Raw genomic sequence first — 12036 nt, 5'->3', positions numbered from 1 at the left:
ATATATATATATATATATATATATATATATATATATATATATATATATGAAATTCTTAGGAAGTTGCTTGATGCATGGTAGACATTCAGTCAACTGTACTGGTTATTATTTTGAATTATTTTGTTGAGAACTTAAATGCCTTTTTAGTGAAAGATGTTAGATATAGCTAATATTGAGTGGTGATGATGAATAATTGGGCTATGCACTCACTTTCTAGTCCATTCTTTGGCTAATTTCCAAGATACTCATAATTTGCAACCATTGGCAAATTATGACAGCAGGCAAGGAAATTGAGAGTTAAAATGGTAAACATCTAATTCTTTGTTTATATTTGAAATAATTAGTACTAGTGTGTGTTGATGTAGGTAGGTAGCTGGGGCGTGATTTTATGATGGAGCTATGCAGCCATAGCCGATTCTTTTTCCCCTTCCCCTGTCTCAAGTGAGTCAGGTCCTATAGTAATTGAGAATAGACCCAGGAGACTACTGTGTTCTCCTTGGCCTCTTCTGCCTTCATATGGCCCAGAAGTGTAATGAAAGGAGTGGAGGCCCTGTTGAAATTTTATCGTTGCAAAATGATAGACACCAGAGCCAGGTGCTGGGAAACTGACTGGCCTTTTTCTAGGAGGAGCCTGTGGGGGGAAAAGAGAAAGTTAGGAGAGAGATTATTGATCTCTGTAGGTCTGCGTAACAGTCTCTGCTTCCCATTTTGTCCGCAACACTTTGTAGTCCTCTTTTCCTGAGTTTCATAGTTCATCTAGTAAAATTTCTACCTTCTAGCAATATCCTTTGGCTTAGGCTACTAGTTTAATTAATTTCAGCTCTTTTTTTTTTTTTTTTTAAGGATAAAATAGACGTAATAGTATCTCCAGTTTTCCTCCTTTTCTCTTTTTCTTTCAGCAAAACCAAGGCACAGTCTCTCATTTCCACAACTGTGAAGCTTTCCACTTAAATCTCTAAAGATGAAAATCATAAATTAACTTCTCTATCATAAATAAATTCTACTTAGTGTCCTTTTGTTTATAAGATATTACCCTAACCTTAACGTGGTTGCTATTTAAGTAATGAGAAATTAAAACACTGAGTTTGTGGTATTTTGACACTGATAGCATTTAGTAAGATACTGGGTGAGTCACATTACCTGCCGCCTCAACACTTCACCCCTCCTTTTTTTTATCACCCCTTCTTCCAGCAGAAAACTTCAGGGAAGCTCCAACTGAGGTATAACTCAATGAAAAATGCTTCAATTTAATGTAAAAAAACAACTAGATGATTGGCAGTATTTTCCCAGTGACCAGTTTAGAGAAGCTGATTTACAATGATTTTATTTAAAACTTGAAAAGCTTAAAGGGCGCAAAGTTAACTAACAGATGCGGTCTAACAGATTATTCATCTCCTTTCAGCAGTGTACTCTATATTGGGTCTTCTCAAAACTCACTCTAACCAAATGGATAAGGTTCTGTTTAAGGAAGCACAGGAAAGTTTTTCTGTTCCCCTTGACAACTAGTTCTTCTAGGTGAGTATCTGCCTTAATTGGCAGAATTGTAGTAATTCCTCGTAATTTCGGTGAAGTGATTTTGTGAGTATTCCAAGTCATCACATATAGTACCTTTCACAAATAGGGACTGTTCCATTTGTACAGTAAGAATTACGAGGTCTTACCTGTCACACAAAAATGGTTTTTATAGTTGGTATGAACGAATCTAGGTTTTGGTTTCTGCTGCACTTTTGGTCCTCCATTTCTCTTCTTCATGGAAGTAGTCAATTATAATATTTTTCATGAGAAAACTATTTGTAAGTACATTATTACCAGACTATGCTTTAAATGGCTATGGAGGGAACACCATTAATTGATAGATCTTGACCCTCTGGAGGCACTACCCATCTTTATTTTAGAGATTACATTTCAAAAGGATGAAAGGAGAAATAGCCCTAGTTATTCACCCTTGTTTGAGTCTGTGCTAGTCTAAGAATATGTTTCAGGTTTCAGTTTGACAGACCTTTCAATACAGCTATTAAGACTTGCCCAAACAGTAAGACCATTTTAATTTGGATGATTAAAAAAAAAAAGTGAAGTTCGATGAAAAGTACAGTTATTAAAATATTTAACTTTGATTTTTTTCTTAAACTATTTAAAATATTACTGCCTTTTATTTTAGAGGATTTCATTAACTTTTAAATCTTTATTAGGATTTTTCTTCTTATGTGAGCTGGTCACACCTACCAAATTACTTTGTACATTCAAATTGTATAGGGACCTTTATTCTTACTTTGATCATAGCACTAAGTAAACAGATGAATCATTGTATTAGTTATTTCTATGTATGTTTGATAATAGTTATTCAGAAATTCGTATTTACAGTTTAAAATGAGATACTTGCTTCACTAGTTATAGGCTAACTACTTTTGTCCTAATATTTTAATTTTTGTGAGGACTAATGTCTTACATATTAATTGTGCCCTCTGTAGTTATTTGAAACTGTGTCTTCAGTGAGAATTGAGCGCAGTTTCAGAATTTGTTTATTGCCAGCTCTTTGTGAACAGCCTGATATGCTCATTTGTAAGAAAGGAGCAAGATGCTTTATGTAGACCTTTCAAAATAAGATGAAAATAATGTGTTAATATGCATTATTTTGACCAAAAAAAGATAATTTTTCATAAGTGGTGCTGTTTAAAGCCAAGACATACATTAATTACCTGCTTTGTGAATGATGTTGTGAGCATAGCTTAGGGTTTGTTTTCTCAGTTCTGAAGCTGCTAAATGTGGCCAGGACCAGTGATGTTCCAGGGTACTCTGCCGGCAGCTAGTTTGTAAGAAGCTGGGTCGAACTATATAGGGGAAGAAACAAGAGTCTGGGACTTCTGATTAACAGATGATAATTGTGTGGTTTTTCAGGTGGCCTTCTGGTAGCAGCTGCTCATTTTGGTGCATATGTGTATGGGACAGACATAGACTACAACACAGTTCATGGCTTGGGTGAGTAAAGGTTCCAGACAGCGTTACAGTCTTTGCTCTTGTACCAAATGTGCCTTTAGAATAATTAAATAGTTTTATGTGGCATTATACGTCTTTTTCAATGTTAAAATGGAGTTGTGGTATAATAGAGTTTTACTTATTTTTACAACAATAAGACTTAATTGGGTATCTGCTTTTTATGAAGTGACCAGTATGTGCAAAGTGATCTGGGGGAACACAATGATGGATAAGAAAAGGCCTCCTCCTCAGAGGTATTTGTGGCCGAATTAAGAGAGATTTTTTAAAAGTAGGCCAACTGTAAGGTTGTGAACTTTAGGGCTGGGAGAGAAGCAGGAGAGAGGAACTTACATTTTGTAATCAACATGTCCACGTTAATAAAACATACAGTTTGTATTTAAAGAATGCTTGCTTTTGATTCAATTTTGGAGAATAGTTTAAAGTTAGAAGCTTCACTAATGATGTGTGATTGGATGGAATTCAGTCAAACTGAAAAAATAATTATAACTGAATGGTGTTAAAAATGTCAGGTGTCATTGTTAATTTTGAAATTGTTTGTGTTTATGTTGGTATTCCATTATTGTAATTAGAATCAACCTTTAAAATGTTCTTTGCCTTTTTCTTACTCAGTGTAAGTTATTATAGAGGTAAGAATTTATTATACTTTATTTTATTTTGCTGAAGCAATCTGATATATTGTACTTGATGACCTTTTTTTCCTACCTTGACTATAAGGAATTTAGTAATACGAGTATTTATCAAAAGGAAAATGAATATATGTTATCAAGTTCACCTAAATAAGCTAACCAGAAAAGATATTCTTTGTCTGCAATATGTTATAGAAGACAAACTGCTGAGAAGAATTATTCCAGTTTGTTTTCAGTAGAAGCTGTATATTTGCTTTAATGAAATTGTCCTATATAATTTATTTGAATTCTTATTTATGAAAGTTGTGTTTAAAATTTATGTTACCACCTTTCAGTGTACTTGGATAGAATTCTGATGCACGTAAGAGTTTCCTCAGAGCTTATCCAAGATGCTGTTAGATAGGCCCTCTGTTTCCTATGCTTCTAATCTCTTACTATACTCAAATATTCTCGTTTCCCCTATTTTTAAAAATAGAAAACCTTTTCTGTCAATCCCATAGGAGCCTTTTTGTTTTCCTCTTACTTTTGCCAAAGTACTTTTTTGAAAAATCAGTATTTACTTGGTGTCTCCTTTCCTTCATCTCTCATCTCTTATGCCCATTATTTGCCAGCTTTCATGCCTATTGAAACTCTTACTAAAGCCATAGATTTATGGTGTTTGGCCGTGTTGACCTTCATAGAGCCTCGCTTGGTTTCCTAGACCAGGAGTCTCATCGGGTACTTTTATTTCCTGGACTGTTCCGTCTCAGTCTCTTCAGGGCCCTGCAGTTTTCTTTGACCCGTGTTTACATGTTGCTTTCCCCCGGGCATCTCTCTCTCCCCTTCTCCTACATGTGTGTAATGTCATGTCATTCTTCGCCTTTTGATTTTTCAGTTTGTTTTTATTACGAAGTAGATCATAATACAGAAGAGTGTATAAAAATAGAATAATTATAGTACAAACACTTATGTAACTACCAGTAGGTTAATAATGTCATTCATCCTTATGATCTAACTTGTTTATATACTGCTGTCTCCCAAGTGTATATATTGTGGCCTCTAACTATCTGCTGAGTATCTTCTTTCTGAATGTTCTGTAGATCCCTCCCAAGCATGATTGATACATCTCAAATGAATCTCATCTTTTTTCCTAAGCTTGTTTTTCCTCTTAGTTTCTCCCATCTTAATTGATGGTGTCATCATCCACTTGGGTCTCCTAAACTAGAACTTTTGAACTTCTTCCTTTATCTCCTACTTTAACTGTTCATCTGTAATGTCTCCATTTTTGCCTCCCCTCTTCCTGGTCACAGCTCTTGCATTTCCCAAGTTAGCTCTCTTCTTTTTCTGTTTCCTTTATCTGATTCACCACTATTTCTACATGGGACTGTTTGCTGCTGGAGGAAAGGGACCATGTTCTATTCAACTCTGTATCTTATTGGTGTATGCTTTGAACTCAGTAAGGATTGAATGAGTGTTTTAAGGCAATTTTACTTGAAAGGCGACTGAACAATATCAGTTAAATGTCAGTACATTTTACTGTTCAAAATATATGTAATAAGTTGAAATAAAATATTTATTTGTAGAAATAAAATTAACATTTTAAATGAAAGCAAATTTTGAGTAAATGTAGGTCTAGATGAGTTAAGCGTTACTGTTAGCTAAGTAACAAGAAATAAGAATGCCTTGTTTAACTTAGTACGTCCTTTCTTCCTTTTTCTTTCTTTTCAGGAAAGGCTAGTAGGAAAAACCAGAAATGGAGAGGACCAGATGAAAACATTAGGGCAAATCTTCGTCAGTATGGTTTAGAGAAATATTACCTTGACGTCCTGGTTTCAGATGCATCTAAACCTTCCTGGAGGAAGGGCACATATTTTGATGCAATCATCACTGATCGTAAGTTTATTTTTAGATGAAAGTAGGAGTAGGATTAGTTTCCTAAAGTCGTTTACCTTTAAAGTACAGAATTTGTCAACACACACACGAAATGCCAACTTATACTAGTATTCCCCCTGCTTCCGACTTCTTCATAATGAGAAGGAAAAAATTATTAATATAGGGCAGGATACCAATTTAACTAAGTAATTAAGAATTTACTGTTTTGGTTTTTTAAACTATATATATTAACTTGTCATCCCTTTTTCTCTTCAGCTTATTTTTTGAGGCATATATTTGTTTTTATGTTTGTTTTATATTTGACTGTAATTGGTTATTAGTATACCCACTGGAGCCAAAATGTCATTTGCAATTATGGTATCAGATTTCAAACAAGAGAGTTTCAGATAACACATATTTCTTCACGTGTAAGCTTTTGTGTTTGTAGTGCCGGTTTTCACTGGCATCTCCTTTCTAGAGTTACAAGAAATTTGGGATTCTGTGAACCATTGGGCTTATGAACCCACTGAGATTCAGGAATGTGCATGAGAACTATTTTCTTATGCCTCGTGAGTTCTTGGGCCTTTTAGGCATCCTATCTAAGAACAGATCTGCCTTTTCTAAAGTATTTGGCAGTAAATCTGTAAATAGTGGCAAGTGTATCTGAACCTTTCCATCTCAGCCCACTTCAGTTCTTTGGTAACTTAGGTGGTTTCAAATATAACAAAAGAAAAATTGTCAAGGCATTGTAATGTCAGTGTGAATATACTTTATGAAAATTGGATGACTTTTTATTAACTACTTTATTATTTGCTCTCATTATATTTATATAAATTATGTAATTGTTTTTTCCCCTGATCGGTTGAGAGTAAATTGTATGGCCCTTTAGTCTTGTACTTCAACATGTATTCTTAAGAATTGGGGTAGTCTCTTTGATAGCCAAAGGACAGGTATCAATTTCAATAAATGAATACAATAGTTTGTCATCCAGTTTTGTCAATTGACCCAATAATATCTTTTAGAGCATATTTTCCTTTTTAATGTAGTATCCAGTCTAGTGTCAGGTTGCATTTAGTAATCATGTCTTTTAGGCATCTTTTAATTTGTAACACTTTCACAGTCTTTCTCCGTCTTTGACATTTTTGAAGAACACAATGGCCTGCCCACCCTTCCAATCTTTTAAATAAAACGTTCCTCGTGTTATGCATTCTCTGCTGGAATATTGCGTAGGTGACATGTATCTTTCTCAGAGTGTCACATCTGAAGGCACATGGTGTCCATCTGCCCCTCATTGGGGATTAGGTGACTTTTGACTATCTCTGTTACCTGTATTTTTCTGTCTAGCTCCATATGGTATCAGAGAATCTACAAGGAGGACTGGTTCACAGAAGGAAGTACCAAAGGGGATAGAAAAATGGTAAGTGAAAGTTAAATAGGATGTGTTACTGCTTTGAGAGGAAGCATGTTGCTTCTTTTTAATTAACTTAATTTAGCAGCCTTAAAGTTTTTCACTGATTTTGAAATTTTGTTTTCTTTGTCTAGTCCAGAAAGCCACGTTCCTGTTTCCTTGAGTTATCATTTGAGTGATATGTTTTTTGACCTACTAAACTTTGCAGCTGAGACCCTCGTATTAGGTGGAAGACTAGTCTATTGGCTACCAGTGTACACACCTGAGTATGTAATATTAAATACTTTTATTTTTAATTTCTTATGGTGTTTGTGTAGCTAGCATAATTTTTTCCCCATCTAATTATATTCAGGATAAATATCTTTGTATTTGATATTTATGATAGTCTTTGTTTACCTACATATGTGTATAAAAAAGACTCCCTTTCTCTGATTTACTGAATTGCTTTGACCTTTTTATTTTTCGTCAGAGGATGGTAAACTACTGCCTGTGGGCCAAATGTGGTTTTCAGCCTGTTTTTGTAAGGTGCTTGAGATAAGGAGGTTTTATATTTTTAAAGAGTTGTTAAAAAAAAAAAAAAGAATATGTGACAGAAACATACATGGCTCACTAAATCGAAAATATTTACTCTGGCCCTTTAGAGGAAAAATTTGCCAATCCCTGTTGTATGCCACACTTAGCTCAGTGACAAAGCTGTTCAGTGGGTGTTTCTCCAGGCACACACAGGTAATTTTTAACAACTTAACTGAGTGATTCATCTGTCTACTGCTAGCTAGCTTTAATATATATTGGCTATTATGATCACCTCAAATGCAATAAATCTTCCTTAAAAACTAACACCAAAATAAAAGCTATATATATATTTAAGTCCCTGATTCTGTTCAACATTATTGGTTTGGGTTTTATTATTCAGTAGTTATTATAAAGAGAGCTATGTACGTCAACACTGAAACACAGATGTCTTGAACCAGACTGAATCTTTAGATTGGAAAGATAGTATCAAGCTTAAAATTGAGCTATTTCTTCAATCTTTCATAGAAGTCTTTAAAAAAAATTTTAAGTTAGCTTGTCTAAGGCAAGACCCACTTTTACATAGAAATAAACAAATATGCTTTTCTCTGAAAATATTAATAAAACCCCACCTATCACTTTCCATACCAGCTACCTCAGATCTGGCAGGATGTTGAATTAAGTAAACATAGCACTGGAAATGAAGAAATCAATTAGCTAGCTATCTTTTTTTTTTAACTTTAGACAAGTTATTTCCCTTCTGGGGATTAATTTTCCTTATTTCTAAAATGAAGAGGTTAAATGAGATTGTCACTGGCAACAAAACATCACCCAGTGTTAAGGGATCTGGGCATGAATGTGTAGTCTTATCAGCTAATAAAACAAGTATGTGACTGAAGTTAGTCCAGGATGTTGTAATTTTCAATACATTGTAAAACAAACAAAACACAGCATAGCTTCCAGCTGTCATTATGAAAAGACAGACAACACTGTTCTAAAAGCTTTTTGTACAATTATGTATAGTGAATATAGGCTTTTAGTTCTAAAAATAAAAATTACATGTTATAATCAAGTTATTCTTTACACCCAAGATGTTTTGAGAAGTGTAAGACATAGTATATAGAAACAAAGTACTACCTAAAATCTTAGTCATTTGTGAAGAATTGTTAGAACTGATGATTGAAAAAGGATTTTCTCACTGTTTGGCAATTTAAACTGCAGTGAAGAAATTGGTACTCTACAAACTTCTACTGAGTGCAGCCGTTTGCCCAGGTTCCACACATCCACATAGTTGTTTTCTAATTGTCATTGCACACAGATCAGTTTCTTGAAGTGATTAGAGACTGTGTTGCTTTGTGAAAGATGTCCTTTAATAGAAATTCAACTGCTAGTACTCATAAAAATTATGACAAAGTGAAGAAGCTTAATAAAATGCCCCAAAGTAGATTTGGGGATAAAATCTAATTGTAATAAAATCAATTTGTGGTGGCATAGAGCAGTGAACAGAACATGTTTCTCATCTCTCATCTAGGTAAGAGTAAAAGTGATTCCTTAAACTGTTTTGAGTAAGTACTCCTATCAATGCAAAATCTGTTTCTTGAATTGGAGGTGAAACTCTAGGAACACTTCAAAATAGCCTGAGACATGATCATTCTCAGGAAAATAAGTTACTTTCAAAATTGATGCATGGAAAAGCTAGGGGGCCTAAATACACAGTTGGGTTTTTTTGTTTTTTTCCTGGCTTTCTAAAAAAAAAAAAAAAAATTGAAATATAATTTGTATACCCTGAAAGTCACCCTTTTAAAGTGTACAACTCCATGGTTTTTAGTATATCCATAGAGTTATGCAACTATCACCAGTATTTAATTCCACAACATTTTTATCACTCCAAAAAGAAACCCTGTATGCATAAGCAATCATTACCACTCCTGTCCCTGGCAACCACTTACCTATCTCTGGATTTTCCTCTTCTGGCTGATTTAGGTTTTAAATAGATCCTTGGATTGTAAGGGATAGTTATAAAAATAGAATTAAGATAGGGTACTGTACTATCATAGTAGTCCAGGCATAGTACAGATTTATAGCTTCTATTTAACAATTTGCAAACAATCCATTGGTATGAAATGTATTAGTAAATATATAGCAGAGAATTTGTTAACTGCTATTTTTATTTTTTAGTATGGTATTTTGGGAGTATGCTGTTAAATTGATTGGCTCATTATTATAATAGAGTAGTGGTTAAAAACAAGTTTGTTAATGATACTGATGACCCAAATGATGTTTCTTCATGCTTAAATTCAAAGATCAAGTCAAACAAATAATCTAAAACATATAAATGTGTTTTCCTGCTGTTAAGCCAAATAAATGCTGGTGACTTAGTTTCAGCAGTTTAGCATCATTCATGTCACAAATGTTAATTAAAATTGTGTTGGTTTTGTACTTTTAGGTTTGGTTTATAAATTTGTTTTTCATTTTATATAAGGAATATAAGCGTAAGGAATTTATATCTAATTTATTTGTATATATTTAAGTAATATTTTAATAAAAATACTTTGTCAACTCCACCAGGAAAAGAAAGATTTTATTTTTTCCTTTAAAAAAGGGTGCATTACTGAGTTTGACAAATAGTTTCAGACACCTATAAACCCTGATATTTTGCAAGCTTAAGGTCAAGGCTCTATCTTCTCTCTTAGAACATTTTACTTTAATCTTTCAACCATCGTGTAGAATGTATTCCTTCATATCATAAATGCTTTGTATGAAGACTCCAAATTTGACTTCAACTAAATGTTACAGAACTATAACACATTCTGACACTATAGTAAACATTCGAGAATTATTAGATGAGGTGAGATTTGAAATGGTCATTCCTTGGAAAGCCCTAAGGAAGGAGCAGATGGCAGAGGATGATTTTAAGAGAATTCTCCCACTGATAGTAAAATGAAGTACATTATGAATGTGGCTTGGTAAGTGGGTGGTGAAGGTTTTGAGTGTGCGGTTGCGGCAATGACAGAGCGCTTGTGGGAGGTCAGAGAGACCTAGAGAAGTCAGTCAGAGAGCAGTGAAAACAATATTGATGCATTAGACCAGGCTGGCTGAGATGGAGTCTTGTACACCAAGTGCAGTCAGCATCTTTCCCATTCTGGGATCAGGGCTTTAACAGTTTCCATATAGTGTTTGACTGTCTAGAAAAGTATACAGATTTGCAAAGCAAAATAAAAAACTGGCAATCACAGTGTCCTAAATGGTACCCGTACCTAGTGAGCCCCGTCCCTACTGTTCTGCATTCTGCTCTATAGCTGTTTCCCCCATGTCTGTCATAGGATTTTTCTGCCACGATAGGTGCCGGCAACCTGTTAGATGTCAGGTTCTGAACCGCTGCAGCCTGACTGTGCAGTTCTAGGTGTCGTCCTCGCCATTCACACGGTACTTGTGCTGAACAGCAGCCGGTACCACTGCTCATCGTCCGGGCTTCATTGTAGTTCATGGTGAAGGTGACCAGAGGACTAATGTCATCTGTAGTATTCATTTTAGTGGTAGTTTATTTGAGTAATCTTAAACAATTTCAGCCCTGTATTTACAAAGATAATAGCGGTCTGAAGAGGCCAGTAAAATTTTGCAGGGGCACTTCATTTTGTAGGAGAAAGTATATGCTGTAGTGGATGTTACACTTTAGGAATTCATAAAAATCTCCAGATGAATCAGTCCCTCATGAATGTGAGGTTGTTGTAGGATGTATTCCTGTCTGTCTTATGTGCTCTTGTGGAATCCTCTAGTGTGGAATCGTCATCTTGTATTTTTGTGGTTTAAATGCTTGGCATTCTTCAATAAAACACACTGGTATTCTCTCCTTCTCATTGTATAGGTGAAAAACAAAATAAACGATTTTGGGGGGATGTGGTAATACTAAAATACTTTTTAAAAATCCAGACTGTTTATGGCTTATGTAAACAGCTAACATATATGAAAGAAAATGGTACAATATGTAGTGGGTGGCGGTCCCATAGCACCCTGGTTAAGCCCAAGGATGATTCTGGGTGGGTGTGTTCATGACAGTCCGTTGTTCTTTCTTTAGATACACTGAGGAGATGGTCCCCTGGCACCCTTGCCTGAAACTCATTAGCAACTGTGAGCAGAAGCTTTCCAGTCACACATCAAGGCGCTTGATAACAATGGAAAAGGTGAAGACATTTGAGGTAAATTATCCTAGTACTTTCAGATGAATTTTGGAAGGATCAGAAGTAGATTTTTCTAGTTTTCCTCTAATGGACTTTGGAACTGTTAATCCTTGATTTTTAAAAATGTATTGATGAATTCAGGAAGAGGCAGAAATTTAAGAGGTTTATGGCATTTGGTGGAGTTCAGAGGGTAGGAGTGGGATATAGATGTTGAATAAAAGAAGAGAAATAAAAGTTGACCAAACTTCTCAGACTTTATGTAACATACTTGTTGCTAACTCAGTTCTAAAACAGAACACTCTTAAATAACTGTTATCTAATTAGCAATCTACTAGTTACCATTTTTCTCCAAAAGCATAATCTATCTACTCGATTGCAACTTGAGTGCAGATTACACTGAAGAAAAAATGTGACTTCATATAAGGGAGAAAGTAATTTCTCCCCATCTGTCAGGGTCCAACACTTGTCT

General features: G+C 34.7%; 1 protein-coding gene across 3 annotated transcripts in view; it reads left to right on the top strand.

Annotated features, from left to right (window-relative positions):
* Nucleotides 1–12036, top strand: part of TRMT11 (tRNA methyltransferase 11) — a 55493-nt gene that overhangs the window by 20155 nt on the left and 23302 nt on the right. For all 3 annotated transcript variants that reach the window (XM_088795465.1, XM_019729477.3, XM_088795466.1), the window contains 5 exons: nt 2896–2976; nt 5328–5492; nt 6816–6888; nt 7014–7145; nt 11465–11585. In XM_088795465.1, the coding sequence (XP_088651591.1) occupies nt 2896–2976; nt 5328–5492; nt 6816–6888; nt 7014–7145; nt 11465–11585 (572 nt within the window). The remainder of the gene's footprint in view (nt 1–2895; nt 2977–5327; nt 5493–6815; nt 6889–7013; nt 7146–11464; nt 11586–12036) is intronic.

The sequence above is a fragment of the Rhinolophus sinicus genome, chromosome 2 (genome assembly GCF_057876585.1).
Source record: "Rhinolophus sinicus isolate RSI-liver-muscle chromosome 2, RSI-T2T, whole genome shotgun sequence".
Lineage (NCBI taxonomy): Eukaryota > Metazoa > Chordata > Mammalia > Chiroptera > Rhinolophidae > Rhinolophus > Rhinolophus sinicus.
This window is presented reverse-complemented; position numbering and strand designations above follow the sequence as displayed.